This window comes from Pristis pectinata, chromosome 25 (genome assembly GCF_009764475.1).
Source record: "Pristis pectinata isolate sPriPec2 chromosome 25, sPriPec2.1.pri, whole genome shotgun sequence".
In the NCBI taxonomy this organism is placed as follows: Eukaryota; Metazoa; Chordata; class Chondrichthyes; order Rhinopristiformes; family Pristidae; genus Pristis; species Pristis pectinata.
In genome coordinates, this window is record NC_067429.1 from 17,604,059 (window position 1) to 17,630,752 (window position 26,694).

Consider the following 26,694-nt stretch of genomic DNA (forward strand, 5'->3'; position numbering starts at 1 on the left):
CCCGTTGACACCTCCGAAGCCAAGACACACATAAAAGGACCGTCGATCTGCGAACGGAACAGTAGGAAGTTTCTGCTGGGGCACGGTGCTGAAGCTTGGAATTACACAACATCAGAAATTGCATGTCCGGCCGCTAAAGACAGAACCCCTTTTACCCCAAAGAGTCTACATGTCTGATTATTAGACATGTTCAGCTTTGTGGATACTCGGACTTTGCTGTTGCTTGCAGCAACGTTAGTAGTGGGAAGATGTCAAGCCGAAGATGATGGTGAGTGTTGCTTTCGGTCTGTTTTCTGTTGTTGTTGCTTCCCGAGAATTGTCTGCCTTCGCGTGCTGAGAATTCACTGAGAGTTTGAAACATTTGGATAAAGTTTCGTGGCGTTATTTGCGATTGATTCTGACTGGGGGTAAGGGTTAGAGAGTGAAGTTGACCTATGGTTGGAAGCGAAGTTTCAGTATCTTCTGACACCAGTGTCAGATGGTAAGACGTTGTTAGTTACCGATAATAATTCCAAGAGCACTCGTGATACTGGTTTGGAAATTGCTTACTATAACGCATTTCCTTTTATGGAATCGTTTTATGGTCCCCAGGGAATAGTTTTGTAAAACAAAATTTGTGTCAGTTCGTGATTATCAGGTTTTCCAAATCATTGCCGTCAACACACTGATGTTGGGCATTTGCCCTAACATCCGCGCTGAGACGGGCGAAGGACTGAGGGACGTTCTAGACAATTGGCCGAGACAGTTGCCCGTTCGGAGTGGGTGTGTCGCTACAGAGCATGGAGGACAAATCCTTTGTGGCGAAGCTGGCACAAGTTGGGTTCTTCTAAACGTATAGAAAATAGCAACTTCAGGGCAAGGAAGTAGATCATAACGTGATTGAGAAGATGTTTACATGCAAAGCTCAAAGGGAAAACAGAACTGATTTTAAAAGGCAGAACATCCGGATTTGATCGTTAAGTTGTTCTAAATTCAACCATAAATGCCCGATATAACCTGTTTGAAATAACAATGTTTAAAATATACGTATCAAACATTCAAGCCAATAAAGTAAGTGTGTAAGGGAAAAGATTACAATCTCCGGTCCAGAAGTAATCCAGATGTTCGCGTGCAATGTCCAGGATTCCTCAGCTGGGAGGTTGGTTCTGTACCGCGGTTCAACACCGCCCCCTGCAGTCAATGTAAACCTGTGCTCGTTCGAAACCACTGCAGCCTCTCCCCCACCCAACCCATGAAACCAACGTCTAATAATTCCCAAAGCATCTGACAATTTAAGATGAAAAAGTTCTAAACTAAATCACATTTCATTGGTTGGGACACTTCGAGATTTGGGTCACACTGTTGTGTGCCATTTACTGCTGGGAGGGATGCAATTTGGTACGAATGGCAAAACATGAATGGAGCTAAAGCGCCATCTGACGAATCTCAATAGCCTTGACTTGAATGCTTCATTAACGAGCGTATCGAACGTTTACGTCAGAAGGAAAAAGGACTATCTAAAACTACAAATACCAGAATTTTGTTATAACCTGCATCTGAAAACAGTAAACATTGAGACGTGTTGCTTGAAAAACTTGATTCACAAATATCCCTGAGACACATTGTCAAATGGAAGCTTCATTGCCGTTTTTTGTTGCATTATTTCCTCTTTGAATCGGGGACGTATTTATTATGCACAAAATGTCATCCCTTTATTAAATGGTTTGGCTGTTAGGAGATATGCAACTGCAGGTGATGAGGTCCAGGTTTGTGTTCTTGCATTTTCTGTGCATCAGAGGGCGCACGGTGCAGTGTTAGTTAGATTCCCTGTTTATTTCGCAGCTGATACAGGGGGCTGCATGAAGGATGGACAAACGTACCAAAATAACGATATCTGGAAACCCGAGCCTTGCCAGATCTGCGTCTGCGACAGTGGCCAGGTCCTGTGCGATGACATAATCTGCGAGGAAAAGACCAACTGCCCCAATGCTGAAATCCCCTTCGGAGAGTGCTGTCCTATCTGTCCCGATCAAGGACGTAAGTGACCTCTTTGCCTTTGGTTGTTTGACAAGTGTAAGAAGCTCCGGTCAATTGGTTTAAGGCACTTAGTGCCAACTATTTGCCGACTCTTTTCGACCAACGCATACACTTACAAGATTTAATGTTATCATTAGAGGGGTAAAACAGATTAGAGGTGACCGGTAATGGTGGGAAATGAAGCAAATAAACGAAAATTAATCCATCAAAGTTGGCATCTTTCGAAGTCCACAATTTTCGACTTCGTAAATAATGAGCGAAGAATTAACACAATGCTAGCGTAGCGAACCATCACAACCAATGATCATTTACGGTTTTTTGGGAAACATTTACAAGTAGTATTGAATGTTTTCTGATTAATTCAGAAATGTAGCACTTTAACTCGCATGCAAAAGGACAGCAAACAAGAAGCTTAATTTTGCTAAATTTGCATCTTTTTCGCAACAAATCGTAAGAACGTCAAGTTTCTTTTTTCGACCATGATTTAGAAGGAGTATTTGTTTCAATCAGGTTAGGGGTGTTGATATTTTAATTTGCATGTATAAAATTACATCACTGAATGATTCAATGATGATGTCAGGCTAAACAAACCAGGAAGGAATTTCAAAACCAATCAAGTTCCAATTCTCCTTACAAGCCCATCCATCCTCTTTCTTTTACTGCAAAACAAATAATCTGTTAATCCTTATGTAATTGAAATGTTATCAATAATCAATGAAGAGTTTATTAATTAAATTCTTCTTTCTTTTATAGCAGAAGATGGAGTAACAGTAAGTACACTACAATTCCTTTCTAGATTATATGAAAATAATTTACTTAAATTCACTTTTACTACATTTCCACACACTGACTAACTCATTGTTATTTTTCAGTATCCTTCCGGCCCAAGGGTTCAGGTGAAGATAAACTTTGTTTATTTTTGCACAGGCCTCAAAATAAAAATTAATTAAGAAAGTAGAATGTAATCACTTAATATTTATTAAATTATTTGCAAATTTTAATGATTATTGCACTTTTTTTTCTAGGGACCTCCTGGCCCCAAGGGAGAGCCTGGTCCAAAGGGTGAGAGAGTAAGTAGGCTGTTATTAATGTTTTTTCAGAAATGTGTCATTTTTGCTGCATTTGGATGTTTAAAGGCACTGATGCTATACTTGGAGGGAAGATTCTAGTGGAGGGAGTCAAGGAAAAGAAAGCAGAATTTTAAAATTAGAGCCAAAATATTTGGGGTGTGATCAGGAAGCACTTCTTCACACAAATATTAGTGGTGACAGGTAAAATGCTGTCGAGGTTAGGAGAATAAAATGATTAAAAACTGCACATGATAGATATTTGCTATGCATGGCATAGAGGGATACAGAACCAATGCAGGTAGATAGATTTAAGATATCAATCATCAATGATCTAATTGAATTGTAGCACAGGCTTGAATGGCCTCTCCCTGTTCCTACATTCCTCCTTCCTAAGTCGTGAAGTCTTTAATTATATCTATCATGTAGACAATGCTACAAATATGGCCACCTAACAGACTGGAAACTTGTTGATAATGGGCAGCTATACTAGACACCAGATGTTAAAATAGGTGGAAACCTTATGTACCATATTCCATCCATCCACAGTCAAGGAATTATGGATTTAGCCTCTTAATGTTTCAATAAAATTAATAAAAATCCATTGAAAAGGATGGCATGGATTTAAAAGCTGGGAATACACAAAAAGTAAAATGAACAGCAAGTGACAAACAGTGTTGCTTAACCAATAAATGCACCAAAGATGAATTAATGTACATGACATTTTGATCTTTAACAATAAGCATAATATTTACCTTTGTATTTTTAGGGACTTCCAGGATTACCAGGAAGAGATGGAATTCCAGGAACTCCCGGCAGAGATGGTCCTCCTGGTCCCCCTGGCCCACCTGGAACATCTGGCCTTGGCGGAGTAAGTGACCCTCACTTTGGTGATTTTCTGTTTAAAAAGAGTGCAACACTTTGAATTATTCTCAATGCATTTTACAGGTGTCAAGCAGCTAAACTAGCTTTGCTCTCTTACAGAACTTCCTCCCTCAAATGGTTAGTAGCTATGATGTTGGCTACAGTGAGAAAACATCTGGTGGTATTCCAATGCCTGGACCTATGGTATGAGACTTTGCTACTTATTCCATCCAATGTAGTTAAGACTAAATGCAATATTCCATTTATTAAGTAAATGGGGAAGATATTTCCATACATGTTTGCTACAGTTTAACTAGTGGTTAACAGTTATACACACTTGCATTCACTTCTATTGACTTCATTGGACTTGAATGGAGGAAGCTGACTAGAATTGGTGACTGATATTCACGTGTGTATTTAGTGTAAGAGATCAAACTCAACATTCTCCCACATAATGCTGTATGTGGTAAGATACATAGAACTATCTTTGAAATGGAAGAAAGAAAATATAAAATAATAGTAATAGAGCCAATAGCAAGATCTGTTGATACTCAAATGCTTTGACTCTTGATTAAACTAAAGGGGATTATTGAATTATTTCTTCAGTAAATGTGATTCTGGTTACAATAGAATGTAAAATATGTGATTGTCATGCATGACGCCATGTCTCTTTTATTGCCATAGGGTCCCATGGGTCCCAGAGGAGCTCCTGGCCCACCTGGTGCACCTGTAAGTACACAAAATAGTAATCTTTTTAAAATATTGATTGGTATGTAGCTGCCAAGATGCCTTTAACACTTAGGTGAATGGATGTTTATCCAAAGTATAAAACATTAAAAACGTTGCTATCTACATATATGCTATATTAAAAGAAACTACCATTTATCCTTGGTGGTAGCATTAGGCTTCTTGCATTGTGGCAACCTGCATTGCGGTCTTCTTATGAAGTTCAGTTGCATGGATGTCTATACAACTGAATTTTGGAAATGGAGTGTAAAACTCGGCCACGACTAAATTAAGCATTACCAACTGAGGGAACATATTGGGTGTAGAACATTATTGAAAATAGCACTGATTTGGGGTACATCAAAAGGGAAATAATTAATAATGTATTTCTTCTATGGTTACTCTTTAGGGCCCTCAAGGTTTCCAGGGACACCAAGGCGAGCCTGGTGAACCAGGTGCACCTGTAAGTAGTCAATAAAATAGTTCTCTGTATGAACTTAATTTTCATTCACATTCGTGCTGCAATTGTTTAGAAACATAGTTACTATTTTACCTCATGTTTAATCATTATCAATGCTACCTAACAAATGTATGCATAGTGACAGCATTACCTGATGCAGGGTCTTGACCCGAAACTTCAGCTTATGTCTTTTGCCCCCACAGATGCTGCTTGACCTGCTGAGTTTTTCCAGTGTTCTGTTTTTGTTCTAGATTCCAGCATCTGAAGTCTTTTTTTCTCTTTATTACCTAATAAATTATTCAAGGTGTTGCGATTTCCTCTGGCTAACACACAACTTCACTTTAATTTCTGTGTTTCATTATTCTTAATTAAATATTTTTAACCTTTTAGGGTCCAATGGGTCCACGTGGTCCTCCTGGCCCCCCTGGCAAGAATGGTGATGATGTAAGTAGCCCAAGATGTCTGCGAAAGTACATGTGCACATGGACTGCTCTTCCTGTGTTAGACAAATCACATAAATAAGCAATATTTTTAGTAACAATATGTTTCAGTAATATGTTTTGAACATTGAATAAAATCTAAAAATCTTTTGTTGCTAAGCTATATTTTTGAATTGATTCATTATTAATTACACAAAAGAATTTAACTCCAATGATTGTACATACTAGATAACACTAAAGCTACATCCATATCTATCAAATGCTTGTCTTTGGATCATTCAGAATATTCAGCTTTAATCTCTACTGCCTTTTAACATTGGCTGTACTGGTTTCTTTCCTATATAGGGTGAACATGGCAAAGCTGGTCGCCCCGGTGAACGTGGTCCTCCTGGTCCTCAGGTAATGCATTTTCTCTTGATAGTCATTGAACATAATGCAACCTCTTTGTAATGCAATTCCACTTACTGTCTCATGGTTAGTTTTATGCACAAGTAATGCATAATTTGCAAGCTTTATTTTCATTGTAAACACTTGCATTGAAAAGTATTACCTGAACATTAAAATGCATTAGCTGATACTTTTTTTAAAAATAAAAGGTTTAGCAGATTCTTCCCTGACTTTACCAAATGTTTGTTATGTCCTTAGGGTGCTCGTGGTTTCCCCGGAACTCCTGGACTGCCAGGAATCAAAGGACACAGAGTAAGTCCATCTTTACAGCTTGATCATTTTTGGTATTTAACAAACAATACAGAGGAGTGTGCTTGTTTTAGTAAAGCATGCAAAATGCATCTATATAAGAATTTGAATTCAGAATGATGAGACATTAAGAGCATTGTTTCTCATTACTTTTCCCTTTGTCCACAGGGTTTCAATGGTTTGGATGGTGCTAAGGGTGACACTGGTCCAGCTGGTCCTAAGGTAATGTTTCCACTTAAAGGAAGAAGGACTGATCATTTCAGTGCTCTCTTTTCCCTTTCTAATTCTATACACAATACTTACTATTGCATTGTAATGATTCAGTCCACTAACTGATTTTCATCCCATTCACAATAGGGTGAAACTGGTTCTCCTGGTGAAAATGGAATTCCTGGTGCAATGGTAAGCAAGTTGTGTATCTTCCTGACTTCACATAATTTTTTGGGACATCAGAATATGAGTTAAATTTAATATTTATTTGAATAGAACATCACCTACGAGGGGGGAGGGGTCTAATACTGTGCTGCAAAAATAATTAGGTACCTTGAGTCCAATATCACAGTGTGACATTATTTTGCATAATATTATTTGAGATGATAGTCTAGATTCTTCCTACTAAGTAATCTGGATTTGATTATTAAAGGAGAGACTGTCACTGTATTATGACACCTTTGTCTGATTTTTTTTTCCATGGGATTCTTTATCAATTGAGTTAAGTGCTGCAAATGGCTAAAACTAGCCATCATGCAATTGTTGATTAAAGTTTTGTCGATCAGCTAAAGCTAAGCCGATGTTTAAGAGAATCCAATGGAAATTCAAGACGGTACAAGAGCTGTAATCTATCTTGTGTCAGATTATTAACAGAAGTGGTATTGCATTTATAATATGTATTAAATGGAATAGAAATAACATCATGTTTTACTATGAACAGGGTCCACGTGGTATTCCTGGAGAGCGAGGTCGTCCTGGTCCTCCTGGTCCTGCTGTAAGTGTACAACATCCCTGTAGATGAATCACACAACCCATAAGATTTGTCATAATATTCTAGCTAATATAAATTTTATGTATATCTAACCTGAACAGCTTGAAGGAAGTATAACAATGAGTCTTCCTTTAATTATTCTAGGGTGCTCGTGGTAACGATGGTGCCGCTGGTGCTGCTGGCCCACCTGTAAGTACTTTTAATCAGTCTGACTGCTGTTCTTATGTTCACCATAACTTTTTACCAGAATGGAACATAATCTAAATACTTGTCTTTCAGGGTTCTGTTGGTCCCGCTGGTCCCCCTGGTTTCCCTGGTGCTCCTGGTGCTAAGGTAGGTTTACATTGCCACAACTTCAGACTTTAAAAGTTGTGTTTACCTTTTGCTAATATAATTGATGCCATTCAAATTTTCAACTTTAGAATTTATGATTCAGAACTGAGGGAAGTTAAGAAAAAGGAACTACACATTTAGCACAAAGATCAGGTTGAGGCAAATTTAGTTTGAACTTGAGACACTGGTATTGCAAGTCATTTGCCCTTCACACTAATGGTGCAAAACTAATCTTGGTAGCTTTAGTGTTTCATGGCACCATGAGAACATTGTCATGAACGACTCATTCTTCTTGTCAAAGGAGAGTGGGAAATGCCAAAAGTTGCTTCATCGTTTACAGTATCATCAGTTTTGATAGGCTTCAAGTCCAAGAATATCTAGTTGTTTTTACGTGACAAGACTTCTATTGACTCCAAGGATTTCCTCTCCATTGTACTCATTAGTGCATTGAAGTCTGCTGGAAGAAACTCATCTTTGGTTACATAGGCTCAACATTAAGTGTATGTTGGACTAAGTAGCCAAACTTCAGTTTCATGGACTTCAATCATACATTTGGCACATCCAGCTGAGAAGACATTCTAGATGTCAGGAACTAGCAACATGGAACAATGAAAACAAATGTCAACTTACTCTATTGTTGGAATAAAGGAGTGAAGTTCTTCCTAGAATACAGGAAGCTAGTTTTGGGAATTTGTTCTCTGAATAAAATCAGTGTGCATATGGAGATGGGAAATAAGGTTCATATGTACATAAAGATTTAGTCAATAGCTTTTATAGTAAGGACATCTTAGAATTGTATGGCAGTGCATCAATTCATAATTTACCAAGAATATTTCTATAAGAAAACAGTTCCATTTCTTTTCACTGGGACTGGTTTAAGAATAAACCACTGTAGTGAACACCACAATTTGACAGCAACCTTTTCTATTTTTGTGACTCAAACCACAGGGCCATCAATGGATACCGAAACAAATGTTTGAAAATGATCTCCCTGCACCCTCACTCTCTTGTAACACATGCTCCTAACTACTTAATTTTGGACAGCTCTAATTATTAGAGATATTTACTTCTGAGAAATGTATTGGTATGCTTCATAGTTTAAAGGACAAAATCAAATGCCAATAGTTAGTTTAGAATATCTAATCCTGCCAGTGCTGCTTTGCCATTGTAACACTGATAATCAAAGAAGCCTAATGTTTAGTTAAAATCCCGTCATTGTTTCTGGTTTAGGGTGAAGCTGGCCCTGCTGGTGCTCGTGGTGCTGATGGTCCTGCTGGTGCTCGTGGTGAACCTGGTAGTCCTGGACCTGCTGGCCCAACTGGTGCCCCTGTAAGTATATGGACTAAAGATCAAATTACTTAACAGTGAAAAAGACAGTCTTTAGTGCTTACTTTTCTAAAATACTCCTACATGTAATCTTTGTTTTTACCTTTAGGGCAACCCTGGTACTGATGGCGCTCCTGGTCCCAAAGGTGGAGTTGTGAGTATAAAATTCATTATATAATTTACCCCTTAAACCAAGTGCTTGTCCAACAATTAATGCTGATCATTAGTCCCTGCCAGAAACTCAATTCAATAGCCATTCTACTCCCAGGCATTTGTCTGAAACTGAACTAGGTTGCCACCTTGGCATCATACTTGACTTTAGAGGAGGTCAAATCAGTGCTATATGCTATTTCCACATCTGTAGCACAATCTAATTGTCCTTTCCTCAGCTCATCTTCTGCTGATACTCACCATTCCATTTTTATCTATAGGTTTGACAGTTCTGATGTACTCCTGGGCAGTATCCAATGTTCTATCATCCATAAAGTGAAGGATATCAAAAACTTTGGTGCCCGAGTCCTAACTCGCATCCGGTACCATTTTATCCATTGGCCTGTATTGGCTCTGTGAAACTTTCATCCTTGTTCTCCAATCCCTTCATGACCTCATCCTTTCCTATCACGTCCAACCCTATCGTCCTGCTATCTGCAATTCTACCTCTTCCTCATTTCCAATGTTAGCTAGTCTACTGTTAGCAACCAGGCCTTTAGCTACTGAGATCCCAAGCTCTGGAATCCCTACCCCTTTTTTTTAAAATTTCTCTTTCCTTCTCTAAAGGACTTATCTACCCCTTTGGCCAATATTCCCTGATCACTCCTTACACAGATTAGTAGCAAGATTTGTATAATAATGCACAGTTTAGAGTTCCCTGGCATATTTTATTACATTAATGTTTTGGTAAAGTGAATTTATTTCCAGTAACCTCCAAAGGCATTGACTGATATTTTATCTTGTTTGTGTATTAGGGTGCTCCTGGCATTGCTGGTGCTCCTGGTTTCCCTGGCCCAAGAGGACCAAGTGGCCCACAAGGTGCAGTTGGACCTACTGGCCCTAAGGGTAACAATGTAAGTAACTTCTGGATTCGTAGAAAATAATATTTGCACCATTGTAAATACTAAGTTATCCAGAATAGTGTGAGGGAATTCAGATTCACCTTTCCAGTGTTTATGGTTCTGGGCATCCCTGGGATAGCATTTTTCGCAAGGTTTCCAATCATACACTTTGATACTAAAATCTTCTAATATTACTCTTGTATTAGTATCAAAAGTAGTTTTACAAACCTAGTATAGTTCTGATTCATCCCTTGTTAATAGAAGAGGAATATGAACAACATTCTTCCTATCAATTATTTTATCAATAAGATAACATGCAGTGGTACAGTATCAAAAATATTTTTGATAATACTGAAAAATAATGACAGGTGTTACTTAATTTTTCATGCTATTGATTCCATGCACATTGCTGCATGCACATTCTAATAGCTAATGAGAACCTGAATTTTTTATATTGGTCACCTATTCTGACACCAGCAAGTGAATTTTGTACAAATAACTATACCACTACCCCAGAAGTTCTGCTAATTTCCTACAGAATAAAGAGCAAGACAAAAGCAAGCTTCTGCAGAATGTCAGGGATATAAAGTCAGAACCTAATCATTATCATAAAATGAAGGTGCCTTCATTTTTGACCTCCTGATATTTACCATCATTTCTTTGTACTTTAGGGTGAAGCTGGTGCCCCTGGTCCCAAGGGTGAATCTGGTGCAAAAGGCGAACCTGTAAGTATACATCTTGTGTTTTATGAGCATATTATATTTAAGTTTTAAGTAGGAATGTGATCAAATTTTACAATGCATAGATATGGATTGCTCCAGTAGACTGACCACTGATTACTTATCTTATTCTCTAGGGCATTGCTGGTCCCCAAGGTGCACCTGGCCCAGCTGGAGAGGAGGGCAAGAGAGGTGCTCGTGGCGAGCCTGGCATTCAGGGTCTTCCTGGTACCCCTGGTGAACGTGTAAGTTGAATATTATTTTCATTGATAAAATTAGCATCAGATGTTTCCCCACTGTGCATGATCTTGCTTCATTATCTTTCATTCCATTGCAGGGACCACCTGGAAGCCGTGGTTTCCCTGGTCCTGAGGGTCTTGTTGGTCCCAAGGTATGTAAATTTTGCTAAAGCTCTTCTGCTTTGATCTTTGTTACAGGTGCACTGCAATTTTAAGTTCCTTTAAACTCTTCTTCCAATGCCTGCTTTCTATTACAGGGTCCCCCTGGTGAGCGTGGCAATGTTGGCCCTGCTGGTCCCAAAGGTGCCACTGGTGAAGCTGGAAGACCTGGTGAGCCTGGTCTGCCCGGTACAAGGGTGAGTTTTTCCATAAAGCTAAGTTACAGAGCTGATGTATAAGCAGTGTAAAAGAAGCCATCACTCTAGGGACAACCCAACAGTGTGAAACAAATCTATGTAAAACATACTAAGAAAATGATATAGATTATTTTGCTGCTTATTGTAAAATATGCATCATAAATAATTTCCTTCATAAATTGTAAGTAAAGCACAGATGCAATTAAAAAGTGATGTCCCTTGCTAACACTGGAGGAAGATCTGGTTCTACATAGTTTTGCAAATAGAAACATTTTACTTTTATCAAATTAGCTTAATATACCTGGCCTAAGCCATTGAATATACTGCAAGGAAATGAAAGCAAAATTCAACTTATTTTTAAAACATTTAATGATTGATCAAAGATTACAAGTCAAAATTGGTCCTTGAGATTGTTTAATATAGAAAGTCACAATGCATTTGCCTCTTTTTTGGAAGCTTACAAGTGATGGGGTGATTGAAGTTTATCCCTATTTAATGTATTGTTAAGCAGGTGGGGGTTAGGAGTAACTTAAATGTAAAGGTGGTATTCTACCAATTCCATTTTTATTTTTTTCTCCGTTCAGGTTGATATACAGTATAAGACTATAGATACTACTTGCCTTAAAAACAGATATATTAGCAAATATCTTATTGGTCATAGTAGCTGCAATTCATTGTCTGAAAAGTTAGGGATATTTTTAAAAGTTCTTTAAGCATACCTTATTAATTATCTATTGTGTTTTAGGGTCTGACGGGTAGCCCTGGCAGTCCTGGTGCTGATGGCAAGCCTGGTCCTCCCGTAAGTATTTATTTCCCTTGAATAGCATTTTCAGATTCTTGTTTTAAGCTGATTACCTTATGTAGGGTAATTTGTCTTTAAGTAGAGTGAGCTGAAATAAAATCCAAAAAAACTATGTATTTTAACTTTAAATTGCATTACGTAAGTACTAAATAAATGTAGCAAGTACTTCCACAAAAGAAATCTAGGTTTGGTGCATCACTTTCACAGCAATTATGAATTACCACCAATTTATATTCTATATTAACCATACAGGGTCCAGCTGGTCAAGATGGTCGCCCTGGTCCACCTGGTGCTGCTGGTCAAAGAGGTCAACCTGGTGTGATGGGTTTCCCTGGTCCTAAGGGTGCCGCTGTAAGTATGAAAAGTGAAAGACAACATAATATCTGGTATTCATTTTGGAGTATGTATTGGAATCAAATGCTGAAAGCATGGCAAGTTTGGCAAAAAGCAAATTACAGCTGATAAATGCTGTTGCAAAGACATGCCCAGTATCTGCTTTCATCTAGTCACAGCAGCCCCAACTCTAACAGGATTTGGGTGCTGAAGCAAGTGCCAAACCTTTGACTTCAGCAGACTATGACCTGTAAGTTCTTAATGGCTTATCCCTTCTGTTAAAATGGAGGTGATTTAATGAGGATTAGGTGCACCACTAGTTACTTACACCTGTATACCATTATCAGAAAATGTGATTTCTAGGCTCATGAATTGTGGTAGTTTATTCAATGAAACAGTAGCAAAGTCAAAAGTACAGACTGTTTAGTGGAAGCAGTGAAATATAAACCTAGGAAGCATGAGTCAATTTGTTAATAAAATGTTATGTTAAAAAGATTAAACATTTTCAATAATCTTATGAGCCTTTATTTAATCCTATTCTATGTCTCATAGGGTGAACCTGGAAAACCTGGTGAGAGGGGAATTGCTGGTCCTGCTGGTTTGGTGGTAAGTATTAGCTGCATGTACATTGGGAATTCAACATTCCTATATTGAAACATTAGTGAGTCACATTTGCAACCATTGGTTGTTAAGGACAGGTGTAATCAAAGAATCAATTAATTTTTATTTTAGGGTCTTCCTGGCAAAGATGGTGAAGTTGGTGCTCCTGGCCCTGCTGGCCCTGCTGTAAGTAAAATATGAAAAATCTAATCAATTAAGGACAAAATATTTAACACGATAAATGAGGCAACACCAACATGTAGGGGATTGGCTTAAAGTACTACAAAGAAAATATTGCCCCTATTTTCTTTGCTTTACAAATATTTGGGTTAAAGTAAAAGTTTGTAAACAAATTATACAGTACCTGTTTATGTTTAGATTATAATTATTTATATTATTATAGTAGATAACATTGCAGTTGTAATGCATATGAAATTGGATATCCAGTTACATTTCTCTATAGTTAATAATGCATGGAATAAATAAACTAATATATATATAGACACAATCATTATTTGAATCTGTAACTTTTTACACAGGGCCCCAGTGGTGAGAGAGGTGAACAAGGACCCCCAGGACCACCTGGCTTCCAGGTATAAACATTATTATCCCACAAATTTACAAGGATGTAAGATAATTTGCTTTAAATGTTTTGGATCAATACATTGCTTTATGTAATTATTAATACACAATATCCTGATTTCATTTCTCTAGGGTCTCCCTGGTCCTCCTGGTGCTGCTGGTGAACCTGGAAAACCCGGTGAACAGGTTTGTACTATCACGTAAATATGCATTAGAGTAACATTGTAAGAATTATTGGTGGTCACTGTTTGCATTGTCCACATAAATGATTAATTTAAAACTTTTTGAAACATTGACAACTGAGAATTAGGAATCTTAAATTTTATTTAGCTTTATCCTATATATAGAAACTATTAAATTAACTAGGATTACATTGAATCTATTAGATTAATTTGACAGAAATTACATTAAATTAATAGCATCCTTTGTAGAGAGCATATCTACAACCTTTTCTTTTTAACTTACTAAAATAGTTTGGTTGCCAGAGAATGTACATATTTATGGAAAACTATTAACAGTTTTCCTCTGTAGGGTAAATTGCAGGAAAATTATAAATACAAATTTTTAAGAATGTAAATTTCTATGCAAATATCACAGTTTGTTGAGATCTTTACAGTTTTGTAATGGTGCAATAATACAATGGCTGTGTTATTTGCAATAAAAGGATTTGATGTAATAGAAAGCACAAACTGTTCTGTAAACATACTGTTGTTTTATGACATTAAGATTTTTTTATTTTAATTACTATTTCTTTACTTTTGTACAATAGGGTTTGCCCGGTGATGTTGGTCTTCCTGGCATTGCTGGTCCAAGAGTAAGTTTTTTAAATTATACTTTTTTTTACAAAAAAAAGCTTGCATTGGATGATTTTACCTCTGTTTTTCTCTAACATTCCAATCTCTTTTTCTTTAGGGTGAGAGAGGCTTCACTGGTGAACGTGGTGCTCCTGGTCCCATGGGTCCATCAGGTGCTCGTGGTTCTCCTGGCTCTCCCGGTAGTGATGGTCCTAAGGTAATTCTTGACACATGTATAAAAAGAAAGTGAATTCCGCCAGAAATAAGTGGTAGCATTTCCAGATAAATAATGTTGCATTTGTAATATTTGCCATTCCAGAACCGAACTTACTTGATTTCCCATCTATGTTCTCATCTAATTTCCCTGTAAAAATGTCTTTTTACTCTCAGAACAGATGATTATAAAAAAAAAGAACCAGGTTTGGGATTAAACTATATGGGGAAGGAGTTCATCTGCAGGTCATACTGAGCAAAATAATGGGAGGAAAACAATTGGACTGGGGATAAAAAATAATACAGGAAGTTAAAAATGAACAAGCTGGTGTCTCCCAGCAGCTGAATGGGACATAGTCTGCAGTGTCCAGGTAATAGCTAGAAGGTTTGGTTTGCACTTTTGGGTGGTGGATGTAGGATGTGGGTCAGGGGGAGATGCAGCCAGGATATAGAATGTTGGATTGGGAGAGATGCGGCAGGGATTGGTGATGATTGTACCTTGGAAACAAAAGAAACAGGAACAGTTGACTCTATATTTGTAGATACAAGTAAAATATAACCCTATAAAAAATTTAAATCACCTTAAAGATAATAAGATGGAAGTGGCTTAATATGAGATTCCTACAACTTGAGGATGTATGTGCTATGTATGGCACCTTTTAAAAAATGAAACAGAAATACACCTCTCAACATAAATGGAATATTTGAGGCATTGGAATTTTCTTTAAATATAGCTTTTGAATATCCTCCAGTTTTGAACATGAATTCAAAATATGCATAGCATCATAACTGCTAATTCAATATATATATAAAATATTCATTTTAACTTTAAAAATTTTGAGTTAAGTTTAGACATCTTTTCATTTTGTCATATCCAGCCAGTGATGTTAGTAACACTTTATGGTTCCTTTTAGGGTGATGCTGGTCCACCGGGTGCTCCTGGCGGCCAAGGTCCACCTGGTCTGCAGGGTATGCCTGGTGAACGTGGTGCTAGTGGTCTTCCTGGTCTCAAAGGTGCAAGGGTGAGTATTCTTACCTTGATTACTCTTCAACATTTTGTTAAATTTTCACCAAGTTGCAAATATAATATGTTATTATTTGTAAATAATGCTCCTGTGCTTAAAAGTAACAACATTTTGTGCTTTCCTTTGCCTTTGTCTCTCTAATAGGGTGATGCAGGTCCAAAGGGAGCTGATGGTGCTCCAGGCAAAGATGGAGCTAGAGTAAGTAGTCATATATTCCTTGAATTTATTTTTTCACTAATGCTGATCATGTGCACTTACAACAAGTTTTAAGTAAAGCTTTCAGGATGGAGAATTAATGTTATAGCTCTGTCTCCATGCTGCACTAACTGAGCATATTTTCCTGCCTAGAACATGAGATCACTTAATTTAACTTGTTCCTATATCTAAGTAAGTTTCATTATATTCGCATTCTGTCATGTATTTTACAATGTCAAAACAGTCCAAAGTTACTGACAACTGGGATAATAATTTTAAAACGTTATTATTCTTAGGGTATGACTGGAGCAATTGGACCACCTGGTCATGCTGGTGCCCCTGGTGAGAAGGTAAGATATTTCAAAGCTACTTATCCTTAATGAAATACCTCTTACAACATTACAAAGTTAATATCATTTACCATGTATCCTCAGTATGGCATTACTACTTCAAGAACGATCAGAAACTTGACTTTTCACCGACAGAGAATATATTTCTTTCCAAAATCATTAACAATCAGCACAACAATTTTTCATTCTAACCAAATGACATTATATAAATATATATTGTTAGTTGTTGATACTTAAGAAATGTCAAAGTCACTGTATTATTAATATTTCCAAGTTATGTTCCATTGTGTTTTAACCATCTCTTGCCATATTCATTGATTACAGGGTGAAGCTGGTCCTCCTGGTCCTTCTGGTCCTGCTGGTGTCCGTGGTCTGCCTGTAAGTAGAATTTCATTTATATGTCCGTGAATGAGAAATTCATCCTTTGTTGCTTGCACTAAGCGCACAATATGGTAGTGGTTGCACATTATACTTCACTTCCAAAACTCGGTTTCATTGAAATCAACAGAACGAAATTTCAGAACCTGAGTATAATGGGCAGCTTCTACTATACTACAGTCTTGGCACAACAGCTAAGTACATACTTTTGTGCCATTAAGTGTGTGGCTAATTTGCTTCAAGACTCCCATCCTGTTGATGGGTCTCATATGCAACTGGTGGAAATTGCAAAATCAAACACAGAACATGCATAATTTGTAACCACTCCAAACTACATAGAGTTATACAGCATGGAAACAGGCCCTTCAGCCCAACGCACCCATGCTAACCAAGGTGCCTACCTGAGCTAGTCCCATTTACCTGCGTTTGGCCCATATCCCCCTCAACCTTTCCTATCTATATACCTATCGAAATGTCTTTTAAACATTGTAATTCTAAAGCCCATTCAAAATGCACCACTTTTCTATCCTCATATTTTTAAATGTAGTATCTGTTAAGTGTTGAAGCTACATTGATGTATACATATAGCTGACCTTTTACTTCTCTCTTTTTAGGGTGAACGTGGTGAACCTGGTGCTCCTGGCCCTGCTGGTTTTGCTGGTCCTCCTGTAAGTATTCTCATCCTATTATATATTAAAGCTACCAATACTTGGTACTTATGGTCTGCACATTAATAAAAGGAACGTAATACATAAAATGACTTTGACATATACCTTGTAAGAAAAATCATTGTAGCATAGAAATTCATAATGCACCATTGTTTCATCTTTAAAATAGAATGAGGAATCTCTCTAATACTGTCCCAGAAAGGTCTAAACAACATCATGAAATTCATTAGCACCAATTCTACAACAGTACTAGTGGGTTCCCTCATTTAACAGTACTTTGTTCAGGAGCAACAGGCCTTCTAGGTTTCATTGCATTACCACCACCTTTTCTCACAACTCTTGACCTCAAAATAGCCACTGAAGGATAATACAACCAGAACTCTTTCAGCTACTGGGTAAAATTGGCATGGAATAAGTGTTTGCTTGAATGATGGGAGACTGTTGGAGGAGGAGGGGCAGAGAAACATACATAGGCTTCTGCAGGACAGTGCTCATGTGAGGCAACTTCCTTGTATATGGGGCACTTAGGGCAGGAGGTTGCCAGGGAGGTGTTTGTAAGGTCACAAATACTTTGTATAAAGGCCTTCACTTCTGGGGTCCTACACTTGCAGTCAAATCTCCCTTCCAGGAGTGAATACAGAAGAAACATTGAGCAAAAATCAAATTTGCCAATAGAGATTTTTCTGATTTTTGCAATGAGCATTAAGATGTCACATGTAGAATGTATCAGCAGAGGCCACCTTGCAAGGATCCTGAGGCAGGGTTTTTTAGAATAATGTGACCCTAATATTGATTTTGACAGTTCCACATGTGAGCTTGTACTTGAGGTTTCCATAAGTCGCAAATGTGAAAAGAAGGGTAGTCTATTTACACACGGTTCCTCCTGGAAGTGTTCATTAGAGGGTGGATCCCTGTGAAGCCTTGGTGGAGAAAGTATTTTGTGCTACCTCTTTCGTCAGATGTCTTGTATTTTTAATTCAATTCTCACCTGAAACCTTCCTGAAAGTGTGGTGATTGAGTTCCAAACTTGGTTCAGTCTACTTGTGGTTTGTTTTGCAGAGAGATGTGCAGCAACCAATCTGTGACTGCAAGAGAAATGTGTCTGCCCCTTTTAAATAACATTCAGATTGAGCCTTGAGTCATTAAAAGCAAGTAATTATGGAAGTAAGCAGACCAACGTGGTGCAAAAATCTCACCAGAAACTAATTTTGAGCATGATACTATTGAAGTCTTATGGGCAAAGTGAATTTCAGACCAGACAAGTCCATAGCCTACTAGTTACCAGCATTAATTCACTCAGAAATATGTATTAAATTGGTGCTGATATTCCTGGTATAATGCAGGTGAATTTCTAGGTGCTTATGCTTAAATAAATGCCAGACTATATGAAAGTAGTATTGGTATTATAGCATCTATTTAGTGTAGCAGATGTTACATATTTTCTTAAATATGACCTTGGACCCCTGAGAGCTTGGTGACTAAAATAGTAGAATTTACTCATAATTACTCTTTAAATAAAAATAATTGTAAGTAATCAGTTATAAAGTAATCATTGCTTTCATTACAGGGTGCTGATGGTCAACCTGGTGCTAAAGGTGAAGCTGGTGACACTGGTGCAAAGGGTGACCCTGGTCCTCCAGGTCCTACTGGTGCAGTCGGAATTGCTGGCCCACCTGTAAGTAAACGTCCCAGAAACACAGGGGTGTTCAAATTAAAAACTCAATGTTTTCCTTCAGTCTTGATGCATGTCTTTATCTAATACAAATCCATCTCTTCCTTTCCACTTCCTCAGGGCCCTACTGGTCCTACTGGTGCTAAAGGTGCTCGTGGTGCTCCAGGACCACCTGTAAGTTTATACTTTGAACTATTTAACTTTACTTACTGGAATCCTGACCAGTGCCACAGAATCAAGGCTCCGCTGATGTTGATGCATGTTTAATTTTCAAATTGCAGTAGTCTAACTTGAACCAGGTCCCTGCACATGTAGTACTAATTTCAGTTCCTTTACCTTGGCCACAGAGAAAAAAAGGCGGATAAATTCATTCCAGAAATTTATACCTGGTCATTTCTGTAAAACATACTATTTAGTAGCAACAATGTGTTCTTTTCCACACTGTAATTTAGTTCAAATGACATCAAATAGAATATCTGATGCTATGGAACAGGAAGAAGTTATTGGTCAAATGGTCACTGGCGCTAAATACAGATGATAGTCCATATTCAGTTATGTCAAATTTAATGGAACCAAAATGTGGAGTCCTGAGTTCAACTGGCAGCAATACTTGCTTATAGGTTTAGTACTTCCAAACCAAGACCATTTCCTCCCCCCACCAGCACTACTCTCCTACCCCCTCCATCCCCATTTCTCATGCTCTTTGAGGTAAGCTATTTGAGTTTGATTTAACAATGTAAACTTAGGATAAGTATGCCTAAATTTGAATTAAAGTGCTAACATAAATACAGTTTTATTGGTGAACTTAAATACATCAGTGTTAATTGCATTTAATAAATATCTATTAAAACACAAAACTATGTAAAATTCTGGGACTGTTGATAAAATCATTTGTTCAGTTTAATGTAGTTTTTACTAAAAATCAAAGAACCTGGAGTAGGCCATTCAAACTCCTGTGCCTGCTCTGCCTTTCAATAAGATCATGGCTGATCTTTTATCTCAATGTTACTTTCCTATCCTCACCCCATATCCCTTTTATTCCCTTAATATCTAAAAATCTAAACATGTTTTCACAAATGAGGATAAGTTCTACATGATACAGTAATGATAGTTGTAAATAAAAATGCAGTCAGATGAATTGTCATGTTAAATACGCCAATGCAAAATAATCATGTGAACCATGCTAATTATTACTTGCTTTGTTTTAGGGTGCTACTGGTTTCCCTGGCGCTGCTGGCAGAGTTGGTCCACCTGGTCCTAGTGTAAGTACAGATATTATATATGACTTTTAGGATAGTATTCTTTTTTTATATTCAAATCAACTTGATATTTATCAAGCAAAATGTAATTGTGGTATTTATCTCGTAATGCAATATTATACCAAATGTAATCTTTGTAAAATATTAACAATATTAGTTGGCATGCAATGACATTTTCTAAACTGTTTATTTGCTTTCATTACAGTTAAGTTACATACGGAGACACAAGTATTTATCTGTTTGCTTCATCTGTAGGGAAATGCTGGTCCTCCTGGTCCACCTGGCCCTCCTGGAAAAGAAGGTCCTAAAGGTATCCGTGGTGAAACTGGTCCTGCTGGCCGTCCTGGCGAGCCTGGTATTGCTGGCCCTGCTGGCCCCACTGGCGAGAAGGGTGCTCCTGGTGCTGATGGTCCTGCTGTAAGTGGCTTAAATCACTCAGATCCTAATGAAGGCTTTCTGTACACTGAATTATTTTTTTTGCTTTGTTGACCAGTCACTTGAAAAATTCCTGCCATAATTAACATTTGACAAGAAAAAAATTTAATATAAGGGTTCAAAGTAGCAAGTAGTAAAGGAGAAAATTATCTTGTCCAGTGGTACAAAGCAGAATGCAGCAGGATGCTACTCTTATATACAGCCTTCCAATCTTCCTTTTCCATGGTAATCAAGGAACCATTTACAAAGGGAAGCCAATCTGCTGCCATCTGTTAAATTTCATTGTGTTGTCTAAAGCCAAAGCTTTTTAATCCCTAAAAACTACTGTAACTTATTTTACACAATACATGAGAAGGAAGAATTATAGAGTGTACATATCCTTCATCATGTGCTATTTAATGCAAAATGAAGAAGTGCTATCGCTATTCAGATGTTTAAATGATTGGCTTGAATTTAATGACATCAAAGCAAATTATTCAGGCAAATAATTTATTAAAAATGAAGCTAGTATGTTCCAATTATTACTTACCTTCTCCGATGAATTGTTTTCTTCCTAGGGTGCACCTGGTCTCCCTGGACCTCAGGGTATTGCCGGTGTCCGTGGTGTTGTTGGTATATCAGGACCGAAAGGTGAACGTGGTCCCATGGGTCTCCAAGGTCAAACTGTGAGTTGCAGATCAATATTTTTTTTTGTTTTGTGAAGTTCTTCATGTAGCATGCACTCTTTACAATAAGCTCCATTCATATAAACTTTTGAACAACCAAAACATTTTGCTTTATGATGGAATCAGCAGAAGATACATAAACATTCATATTGTCTTTGTAGACATTTACTGATGATTATACTTTTAAGTCAAGATTTTCTCCTGATAATGAATGCACTTGATATTAACTTTCTTCTTTGCAATATGATCTGTCATATTTCAACATTACATTACATCTTCTCTTAACCAATGTCTTTATGTGCATTAAGCAGAAATATTTTCTCTATTATATGTAGGGTGAACCTGGCAAACAAGGTCCAGTTGGTGCACCTGGTGAACGTGGTCCTCCTGGCCCAATGGGTCCTCCTGGTCTAGCTGGCCCACCTGGTGAAGCTGGTCGTGAGGTATGAATGTCACCAAATTAAAACACCTGAAAAATAGATTTAAATTGGTTCCCAAGTGTATTGTTCTAACACTTATTAGCATTTTTGCAGTTTTTTCAGAAACATTTTTGTGTTTGCACCCTACCCTTTGAAAACAAAACAGATTAAAATTTGAATTTAAAATGCTCAAAGATAAAATAGGATTATGCTCCATTTTTTCTTTATATTAAATTGAGTGTATTGTGTGCCTGCCAAAAGGAATTATTTGGATAATTGCATAATTAAATATTAAATCAAGACATTTTCAACAAATCAATCATGAAGTCAGTTATTTGACTACTTCTAGGAATGCAACTCCTCAAAAATTTTAGTTGGAGTACATGCTGAAGTTGCATTACATTTTTCGCTGCATTTTCCACAAGAGGGTTGAGAGAGTGAAGGATGTAATCTTTAGAAGTGCAACTGTTATCCCAGAAAAATATGACTGCACACCACTACCATAACTCGTTCATCTTTATAAGTGGGAAGCACCTTTCTCTGGATGCTAAACATGTGCAGTGTCTATCAGATATTGAGACAATCTCATTCTGAATCATGGAGTAAGACCTCTCTCTCCAGGGATTCTCACTCCATTTTCAGTCTGGCATTCTGATGCAGTTTTTAAAGTAAATGCACCTTAAGAGGGTTGGTGAAAAGAATAAAGGTGAAATGTTTTAATATCAAAATATTAGGTTATTTATATTTCTATTTTTATCTCCAACAGGGTGCTCCTGGAGCTGAAGGTGCCCCTGGTCGTGATGGTGCTACTGGTCCCAAGGTTAGTAGTTCTTCTCCATTTCAGGCTCCCAATATTGTTAATATGAGCAGTTAAACAATCATTTAAAAATAATTAAAAACTAATATTATATTCACTTTTAGGGTGATCGTGGTGAATCTGGTGTGTCTGGTGCTCCTGGTGCTCCTGGTGCTCCTGGTGCTCCTGGCCCAGTTGGTCCATCTGGGAAGAATGGCGATCGTGGTGAACCTGTAATTATAATTTTTTTTCTACATTCTATAATTTTAACTTTAAAATGATAAGCCTTTCCACTTAACACAATTAATCAAAAGTCTACCATATGAAACTTACTGATTTTAAAATTATATATTGATTTTAAAATTATATTTACATTTTGTTTTGCTGTTCAGGGTGCTGCTGGTCCTCCTGGTCCTGCTGGTCCAATGGGTCCCCGTGGTCCAACTGTAAGTAGCATTTGCTTTTTTACATTATTTTACAAAACGTTCAACTTTATCCACTAGAGCTAAACTTCTTCAGCATCACCAATGTTAATTCTTAGCAAACAATTTTGCAGGTGTACTTATAATAATTTATATATATGCAAAAGTTAAGCTGACACTCACTTAATTGTCTTCTTAGTCAATCAGTGAAAATACAAAAATAACTTAGCTAAACCAAATGCATAATTTTCATTATATGAAAAAGTTTAAGCTTAATGTAAAAAGAGTGTAGAATCTATTAACCAACTAAAGCAGGATTTTCCTTTCTTCGTAAATAATGACATACCAGATATCCGTAACTAAAATGGAGCTTCTTTTCAAACAGGGTGCAGTCGGTCCACGTGGTGATAGAGGTGAAGCTGGTGAGACTGGTGCAAGAGGTATTAAGGGTCACAGAGGTTTCCCAGGTGTTCAAGGTCTGCCTGGCCCTCCTGTAAGTTATCCATTTTCATGATAAAATTCTTATTTCTAATTCTACAATTATTTCTGTATAATATCATTAACATGTTTAAATATTTTACTTTACCAAATAGGGTCCCCCTGGTGAACAAGGTCCTGCTGGCCCCTCTGGTGCTGCTGGTCCACGTGTAAGTATCTCCTTCCTTACAAAAGGAGATGTCTATTTTTAGCTACAATAATCTTCTCATAACAAAAGGCAGTGTTTAAATAAAGTTCATTTTAGATACTTGTTTTTATTAAATGTAAAACATTACATTTTGAGTTGCAGAACCTTCCTAATTTTAATATTAGGGAGAATCTGACAAAATGGTCACTGATTTAATTAATAATTACCTTTTCCTTTCTTGTAGGGTCCTGCTGGCCCAGCTGGTTCTCCCGGTAAAGATGGTACTAGTGGCTTGCCTGGTCCAATTGGTCCACCTGGTCCTCGTGGTCGTACTGGTGAAATTGGCCCTGTTGTAAGTAATAACTCAACTGATGCCATTACAATTGATAACGAACTTGATCTTCTTCAAGGCATGTTCTCTTAACTAAATTTTTAACCACCTTGCAGGGTCCACCTGGACCTCCTGGTATTCCTGGGCCTCCTGGTCCATCCCATGGAGGATTTGACTTCCAATTCGCTGCACCATCAGTAGAGAAAGGTCCAGATCCACTCCGTTACTTCAGGGCAGATGATGCTGGTGCTGTTGCAGACCGTGATATTCAAGTTGACACCACTCTGAAATCCCTTACCCAGCAAATTGAGAGCATCCGCAGCCCTGAGGGTACCAGGAAGAACCCAGCCCGTACTTGCCGCGACCTGAAGATGTGCCACCCAGAATGGAAGAGCGGTAAGCCAAGCTATGAACCTCATCCATACTCTTCACAACTAACATTGAAATTATCCACAGAGTAAATAGAGATTATCACATTCACCAGCCAAATGCACAACCCTATAATCTATTTTCAAGAGGAAGAATTGCTGCAAATAGGATTCAAATTTAGGTTTGAGTTAACTTTCAGTTTTGTCAGGGTTTTATAAAGCTCCACAATATATCTGAAACTAATTGAGGTAAATCATGAGTGGAACATTAAACACATTCACCATTATTCACACAGGTGATTACTGGATTGATCCAAACCAAGGCTGCCCTCTGGATGCTATCCGCGTATACTGTAACATGGAAACTGGTGAGACATGCGTCTATTCAAGCCCACAGTCCATCCCACAGAAGAACTGGTACACAACCAAGAATCCAAAAGAGAAGAAACACGTCTGGTTTGGCGAGAACATGGAAGGTGGCTTCCAGGTATGAACAAATGGTCCTCTTTTTTTTAATTCATACAAATTATTATTCATTAAACGTAATTGTGTCTGGTTTTGTTAATAATGAAATGGTAAATTAAAATGGATGTATTTAGCAAAAGGGGTAATTCAAAGCCTATTAAGTGACTTTAATGCATCTTAAAGAAGTATGCTTCAATATCACGCAAGTTTTTTAAATTAATAACTTTAATTTTTATTAAAAGAAATAACAACTTTATTCTTTCTGATTTTTAGTTTGGCTATGGTGGTGAAGATGGTGTTCTTGCTAGCGATGTTGCAATCCAGATTACCTTCCTGCGCTTAATGTCATCTGAGGCAACACAGAACATCACATACCACTGTAAGAACAGCATTGCCTACATGGATGAGGAAGCTGGTAATCTGAAGAAGGCCGTATTGCTCCAAGGTTCCAATGAAATTGAAATCAGAGCAGAAGGCAACAGTCGATTCACATACAGCGTTACTGAGGATGGTTGCACGGTGAGTTATGTCTACATCATTAACAGGACTTTAAGGCTGTAGATTATTAACTATTGTACCTCTAGCATCAATGGGAACTAGTTTAGTTATCAGGAAACTTGCATCACAATGTTTTAATAATCTTAATGAAATTATCTTTAAATTATTGAAGTAATACCTATGGTAAGGTGCTAGCTAGAAAATGAATCATAATATTTCATGGGGCAAAGTTTTGACCTTCACCATCTGGGCATTAATCTAGTGGAATGGAAAGCATGCAAGTTAAGTAGAATGAAACCCCCCATGTCTTCCACAGGCTCCCTAGGTAGAAAATACACTGACCAAGGTATTGTAGTTTTGTTTCATTCCAGGAATTATTAATGATTCTTGATTTTCCTTTAACTCAACAGAGACATACTGGCGAATGGGGCAGAACAGTCATCGAATACAAAACAACGAAAACATCACGACTGCCTATTATTGACATTGCACCTATGGACGTTGGTGGCGCTGATCAAGAATTTGGTGTTGACATTGGCCCAGTCTGCTTCTTGTAAAACGGACTTGAAATTTACTTGCAGTCATCTCTAAACTTTCTATGCATTGAATTCTAATTCATTCGACAGCCACGGTCCACTTGCTTAAACTTCGGGCCTGAAGACGGGTGGGACAACTACAAGGACACTTTTTTATGTTCTCTGTTTCTATGGCAACAGGAAAAAAGTACTTGTCAGGTGTAAACTTCCCCTTGGAGTTCAGAGATCACTGCAGGTGACATTTTGCCATATACCACTGCAGAGAAAAAACTGAAAGATTGTATGTACCATTTTCAGGTGGCAAAATAAATTTGAAAAAAATGTCAAAAGTTTGTTATTGTCCTTCTACATGTGGCAAGAAACCATCAAAATCCGTTATTTCCTATTTTGTAGTGCAGAAGATAAAAATCCTCACCTCTTCTAATACAAAACTTATAGGGCTACCTCACACAAATGTTACCTAAAGTATCAACCAGCCAGTGAATCAAAAAGAAATGCCGGGATAGGTTACACGGCTTAAAGAAAAAATATATTAAAAAGAAAGGTGCTATTTAAGCTTAGGTTCTTTCAGCCCTTCAGCACATCAAGGAAAGCTTGAAGAACCTTTGACTGGTGCTAAGATACATTCCTCACTGTCAAGGAATACAGTGAATGTCTTTTCCAAATGAGGTGCTATTTAGAAGTGTCTGTCTATACACTAGGAGAAAGCTTTTATGTGCAAACAAAACATCTTAAACTGCCTGTCTTTTTCAAAGTTAAGCATGTGGATCCCTCTCTCCCTTGCCATTCCTGTTTCATCATCTCAATGCCCTTTTCATGCTTTTTTTTTAGCAATACACCTTTTTTTCTACTTTAGAGGGGAAAAAAGAGGCAGACATTTCTGGGGCGAGTACATGGATATGTACCTATTTTGTATATGTATAATAATTTGAGATGTTTTTAATTATTTTGAATGCTGAAATAAAGCATGTTAAATGATCTAAGAAA

At 37.5% G+C, this 26,694-nt stretch overlaps 1 protein-coding gene across 1 annotated transcript; it reads left to right on the plus strand.

The window, feature by feature from the left end:
• col1a1b (collagen, type I, alpha 1b) lies at nt 1-26,694 on the plus strand. The gene is made up of 53 exons (XM_052038438.1): nt 1-268; nt 1,822-2,016; nt 2,770-2,786; nt 2,889-2,912; nt 3,042-3,086; nt 3,853-3,954; nt 4,068-4,151; nt 4,632-4,676; nt 5,083-5,136; nt 5,524-5,577; nt 5,919-5,972; nt 6,219-6,272; nt 6,438-6,491; nt 6,627-6,671; nt 7,201-7,254; nt 7,396-7,440; nt 7,531-7,584; nt 8,815-8,913; nt 9,020-9,064; nt 9,876-9,974; nt 10,634-10,687; nt 10,819-10,926; nt 11,019-11,072; nt 11,178-11,276; nt 12,022-12,075; nt 12,331-12,429; nt 12,964-13,017; nt 13,144-13,197; nt 13,551-13,604; nt 13,726-13,779; nt 14,363-14,407; nt 14,506-14,604; nt 15,515-15,622; nt 15,770-15,823; nt 16,117-16,170; nt 16,495-16,548; nt 17,163-17,216; nt 18,784-18,891; nt 19,009-19,062; nt 20,097-20,150; nt 20,403-20,564; nt 21,140-21,247; nt 21,583-21,690; nt 22,433-22,486; nt 22,588-22,695; nt 22,855-22,908; nt 23,270-23,377; nt 23,478-23,531; nt 23,754-23,861; nt 23,957-24,236; nt 24,505-24,695; nt 24,947-25,192; nt 25,582-26,694. The coding sequence occupies exons 1-53, from the start codon at nt 187-189 to the stop codon at nt 25,726-25,728; spliced, it is 4,401 nt and encodes a 1,466-aa protein (XP_051894398.1). The 5' UTR covers nt 1-186; the 3' UTR covers nt 25,729-26,694.